The sequence below is a fragment of the Lygodium microphyllum genome, chromosome 6, assembly GCF_053477565.2.
Source record: "Lygodium microphyllum isolate KBCC chromosome 6, Lygodium_microphyllum_v1.1.10, whole genome shotgun sequence".
NCBI lineage: Eukaryota > Viridiplantae > Streptophyta > Polypodiopsida > Schizaeales > Lygodiaceae > Lygodium > Lygodium microphyllum.
The window spans coordinates 32,858,117-32,864,116 of record NC_141140.1 but is presented as its reverse complement, the minus strand read 5'-3'; the positions used below and the strand labels follow the sequence as shown (position 1 = coordinate 32,864,116).

General features: G+C 41.1%; 1 protein-coding gene across 1 annotated transcript in view; it reads right to left on the bottom strand.

The window, feature by feature from the left end:
• Positions 1–1,568: 1,568 nt before the first annotated feature.
• The window catches only part of LOC148034440 (high mobility group B protein 9-like), a 30,785-nt gene continuing 26,353 nt past the window's right edge, over positions 1,569–6,000 (bottom strand). The window contains exons 3-6 of the mRNA XM_087679375.1: positions 4,536–4,698; positions 4,289–4,426; positions 3,795–4,195; positions 1,569–2,646 (exon numbers count right to left, since the gene is read on the bottom strand). Coding sequence (XP_087535501.1) covers positions 2,326–2,646; positions 3,795–4,195; positions 4,289–4,426; positions 4,536–4,698 — 1,023 coding nt within the window. The 3' untranslated portion in view covers positions 1,569–2,325. The remainder of the gene's footprint in view (positions 2,647–3,794; positions 4,196–4,288; positions 4,427–4,535; positions 4,699–6,000) is intronic.

The following is a 6,000-nucleotide window of genomic DNA, read 5'->3' as shown; positions in this document are numbered from 1 at the left end:
TGGCTTATTTTTTACAACGCGACAAATGCAACCGTTTTTGGGCCTCTAAGGGGATGTCAAGCCACTACAATTAGAGTTTGCACTCCAAGACAATTAAGGAGCATTAATTGCATATATAATCTCTTTAAAATAACCCCAAATAGCAATTAATACTAGATTAACAATAATAAATGGCTTATTTTTTACAACGCGACAAATGCAACCATTTTTGGGCCTCTAAGGGGATGTCAAGCCACTACAATTAGAGTTTGCACTCCAAGACAATTAAGGAGCATTAATTGCATATTTAATCTCTTTAAAATAACCCCAAATAGCAATTAATACTAGATTAACAATAATAAATGGCTTATTTTTTACAACGCGACAAATGCAACCCCAATCCTATATAAGTTGGAGTATTTGCTTCAAACCTCTCCTTACCTACTGCCCAGCCACATCGCTTATTCATGGAGCTTGTAAGAGTGTTGTGCTGTCCCTGCTGTCTGAAAGTCATCAACAGCTAGGCGACCTGTTTCTACTACTGTTACAGCTGTGCTTGCTGCTCCAGACTGCTACCTAGCTGATCAGAGTTGTGTCCTTCAGCCTGTCCGACTGATTTCAAACACTCTAGACTGCTGCATTCAGACTCCTCACAGACTGCCCTGCTCATCAGCATCTTATTCATCAGTTTCAAACCTGCATTTTGCTGCTATGCAGGGAATGCAGCATCAAAGGCATCACATACAGTCATCAACAAGCCAGGACTTGTTTTCAGTCAGCCCCCACCTTATCGATCGCCTGGACTACATGCATGCAGTCACATTTGCACCAAACGCATGCACACAAGAACACTAACATGTTCTTTAGGTAGGACTTCACACAAGCCACTGAATGTGTGTCATCACCACACTACCAAGAAACATGAGACAAAAGACAACAAAACAACCACCTTCACTCAAGCATCAGCCCAAAGCACACACTCACTTTTGCATCAAATACATGCACACAAGAACACTAGCTTCAGGTAGGACCTAGCACAAGACACTGAATGCATGTCATCACCACACTGTCAAGAAACACAATACAAAAGACAGCAAAGAAACCAGCTTTCCCTCAAGTATCAGCTCAAAGCTTACACAATACATGCACAAACCGAGTCCACACATGCAAGTACACACGCACACACAAAGCAAAAGGTTTACAACAAGCAGACATTCTCCAGCAAACAAGTACCACATGCCCCATTATAAATGGTTGTCCCAAATCTGAAGTACTCAAATGTATGTAATCTTGCTAAAACAACTGCGACTTGATGACAGACTAATCAGATGAAAAGCTAGTACGTGACACTTCTTAGCCACAAACGGCTAAGGACATTGCAGCAAGCCATTGCTATAGTTCTTAACAATTGATATAGAAGCCAATGCCTTGTCACGAAAATAATGTATTCTTAGAAGGCCAATTACACAATGCACGTCTAAAAGCCATAAATTAATGTGCTGCAAATTTTGCCAGATTGCATCTTGAGTATCTTTGAAACAGATTTCACAATTTTGTTTTATGACACCCCACAATATCTTTATCATCACTTGATCAAGGTAAGGCAAGCATTGCAGAGTTACGCAAAAGCATTACTGCTGTTGTCTTATGGCACCCACTCTCGCTTATGAGTATCTTTGTTATCAGTCAATCCAGAAAAGGCACATATAGCTCAATTGGCTATGACAAGGATTGAATGATAGTGTAAAAGCTTTACCACTTCCCTCCATTTTCATAACTTGGCATTTATCAGGCCACAAAAAGATTTTGGAATCAAATGGCCTATAGCAGAATCAGTAAAAGAAGGTAATGCATCCACAACAAAAAAGTGTCTTCGGCAATCTGTCCAATCACGCAATGATCTAGTGCAGTAAGCCTGCAACCTTTCCACAACTGGTAATCCTGCTTTCCAGGTTAAATCTGGGGGGGAATACATGAAACCTATCGACCCAAAATTGAGCAAATTGGCAAGTTGAAGTTAGAATAGCATTTAAAGAGATGTACAAACAAAGAGGATGCATCCTCTGAAAGATTGGTGGTGCATCATGTCACTAGCCCCTGTTGCCTGTAGACTAGACAGCCAATGAGCTGCCAATTGGAGGGCCTAATATACATGGAATTCAAGTTCACAAAGCCTAACACTTGCATGGAGGAAGAAAGTGTTTGTCATCCTAAGAAGTGTGATCATCCTAAAGTTACACCCATAGGATATAATTCACTGGGTGTGGGTGCTCCCCGTTTTGCACCTCACAAAAATGTGGTTTTTCTAACTTCGTAACCTGATTGGAAGGCAACAAAATAAAGAGGCTAACCATTTGAGCCCTGAATGTTCTGTGTGGCTCCTGAATGTACCTGCTCTTCATTTTTGACACCCGTATCTTTCTCTGCAGAAGCCTCACAACCATTCTTGGCCTCCTCGGTTACCATTGGCGACTCTTCTTCCGACATGCCAGATGTCAGGTTATCAGGCCTTTCACTTCTGTCATCAGCATCCACAACTGGCTGCATAACTACATCTGCACCAGCTGCACTGCCTTCACAATGAGCTTGTACATTCTGCCTCTCCCTATATTCCTGCATCTCTCTCTTATACCTTTCCTTGTCCTTCACCCCCCGTTCTTGATATATCTGCAGCCCAAAAATTCCAAATGAAAAACAACCAAAAAAAGAATTAACAAATCTGTAAAATTCTCAACTCAAACAAATAAAGCACCCAACCCTCAACTTCTTCAACAGCCATTGTTAGGGGGAAAAAATAGCTTTGACAAGCATCCATTTATTTGTCAGCTTAGCCTTTCAGACATACATACAAAACTCAGTTCCAATGAGCACAACAATGTAATACATTTATCCATTTCAATAAAAATTTTAAACCTCCCATTTAACTGCTCATACATATAATGGCCTTTGATGTCTACATAGGGTGAAGGAGACCCAAAAAAAGGTCATTTTCCTTGAGATCACGCCGAATCCATTTTCATGAACCAAGAAACAAGATGAAGTAATTACAGTAGACTGCCTAAATGAATGTTTGCGGGAAGTGTGATCAAAGCAAGCCCGGTCAGGGAAATAATACCTGCAAACTGCAAGCTGAGACCCATTTCCAGTATTATGGGCATTTCAAGAGTCATGTACAGCACAAAATTTAGGGTGAAGTTTCAAACCACAAAGCACAGAAGATCATTTACAAATCACCCATTTCGTAATAACAGTGGGAGAAGGGCCTTCTCAAGTGGTTAATTACTCCATGAGTTACATAAAAGAGGCTTCATACATAACACTAATTTCAATCAACTTAGGAACTACCAGGTTGAGATATATTGTAAATAATTGCTCATGCTTAGAACCACACAAAACAATTACATTGAAGCCCCTGCTGGAAATAAACACTTTTTACTTGTAAACCTGGGGGAGCCCAAATGAGTCCCTCTATTCTGAATCCCACACAAAACATTCCCTATCCCCCAATGAGCCATATGATTCATTTGAATACTTCTTTTATGCATATTTCACCTTCAAAGTTTCACCATCCATAGCACAAGCATAATAAGTACAAAGAGACTAGCTGATCCAGTTAGACAGCCCTGAGCCTCCTTCAGTTGTAAGTGCTATGAACCAAATGCCTGAGCCTTCATGGAAAACATGTACAAAATAGCCGAGGCACTGCAATAGCTCTAACAAGCTTTCATATCGAAGCAGCATCAATATACATCAAGACATGGGAAAAAATCACCACTCGTATTAAATAACATGATTGTAACAAGTGAGACACTTACAGCCCTCTCCTCTTCTGTTTGCTTATTCCACAGGTCCCCTATCATTCTGCTGATCTCTTTGTCTTTATCAGGATGTAATGCTTTCAGCCGCATATGCTGTTCCTGGAAAAAAAAATTATAGCCGCTTCTATTTGGTTTAGGAGCATTGGGATCCTTCTTGGGCATCTCATCCTTGCGGCGACGCCTGCGCCGCCTGCGGATCTCAGGATTGGAATCTAATCCAATTGTCCCAGCCATACCAGGGACTGCAGCAAACTGTGGGGCTAAGCTGCCAGATGGCATGTGATACAAGACACCCCTCAGCTTCTCATTGCCAACAGTCACAGTGACAAGATATCCATGCTCAAACTTCCCATCAATAACCCCAGAAACTGTATGGCCAACAGATGCTCCAAGGTCAACTGCCAACAACACCAATCGTAAACCAATCTAAGAGACATTCTGAAACCAGATGAGCTGGAAATAGGTCTAACTGGCAAGTAAAGAAAGAATACCTCCATACAACCTAGCCGGATCAAGTGTTCCTCTGCGTCGCCTCCTCTTCTTGACAACGACCTCCCCATCATCTGTACCGTGATTGGTAAAGCCATTGTCTGCAGATGGATGCCCAGGGCTTTGTCCTGGTAAAGGAGCTGGAAGAACCATGTATGCTCAAATCAATTGCCATAAACAAGTAGTCTGAACAGAAGAAAAATCTCACTACCAAAATTATTTGCCTAATTATACGCGCTAGGTCCATACCAGGAGGAGAGACTAATGGTCCCTGAGTTCCAAAGAAGTAAACTTGCTCATAATGATGCAATAGAGTAACATAATATTTGCGAAGGACATAAGAGGCACTTGTGGTGGTAGGTGGAAAGTTGAAAACTACAGTGACCTCCTTCCATTTCCGGTCTTTGATCACCTAAGATATGTGCAATCCAAGCCATAAAAATACCAACAGATATCTTAGCAAAACCAGGGTTATGATTAAGGCATACCATAGATGACAGATATCAAAATCCAAGATTACTGGAGGGAAACTCTAGAAGGGTAAAAAAGTCATAGACAATTACATCCAAAGAACTAAAATTCTCAAAGATCAGCCCTTTCCAGGAAGTGCCCATGCTGTAACACTTCAGGAAAAAGAAAACCTCAGATGACAAAGATTGAAATGCCTATTTGCAATCAAATACACACAGGCAAACTTTTGTCTCAGGCAAAGTAGAATAGGACATTCAATAGAACAATAATTTACATGCCACATCCATCATCCATGACCAACCATAACCTTACGTATAAAAGAAGCATAAAACCATAGAGGCATAGCAACTAAATTTTGTCTTTGTGAAACATCAAAATGAATCCATGTAGCATGAGAGCTACTAAATAAGCATGTTTAAATGATAATAATATTCTAAGCTCAAAACCCTAGCTTGGGTCCTACAAAAGACTCAAACTCATCAGCATTTGAACACTTACCCACATCCATTTCCTCATCTATGGACTCGATGTCATCCACCTCATCTGACATACATCTAAAAGTACCAATTCTAAGGGTATTCCCGAGTTCGCACAGTGAGAGAGAGCGAGTGCAGAGTAGAGAGAGAGAGAGAGAGAGAGAGAGAGAGAGAGAGCAAGACTCGATTTGGGTACAATCTCCAAGTACCACTGTAGGTTTTTGATTATATATATAGTACATGTGTAAGGGTGTGTGCACACCCGAACACCATAAAAGGCACGATGACCCTTTATTCCCAACAACCTCCCACCTAAAGGCAGCATGCTTGAAGATAGAGGAAAGAATCGGCTAAGTCTATGTATGTACAAAGCTGAAATACACATATACTTCATGAGAAGGTCTGCAATGTTATCATCTGTATGTACCTTGACAAGCTCAATGCTCTTGCTGTCAAGTACATCCCTAATAAAATGATGCTTCGTCTGTATGTGCTTTATCTTTGCATGAAAGATAGGATTCTATGCCAGCATGATAGCACTCTCTCTGACTATTACAATGGAGGATAAGAATCTCTGTAATGCCAAGCTCTCTCATCAGACGTGAAAGACATAAAGCCTCCTTGCATGCCTCAGTGGCAGCCACATACTCTGCCTCTATAGTAAACAATGCAACACACTTCTGCAGCCTGGATATCCAAGAGACTACTGCCCCTGTGAACGTGAACACATATCCTGAAGTAGATTTCCTGCAGGTCAAGATGACCAA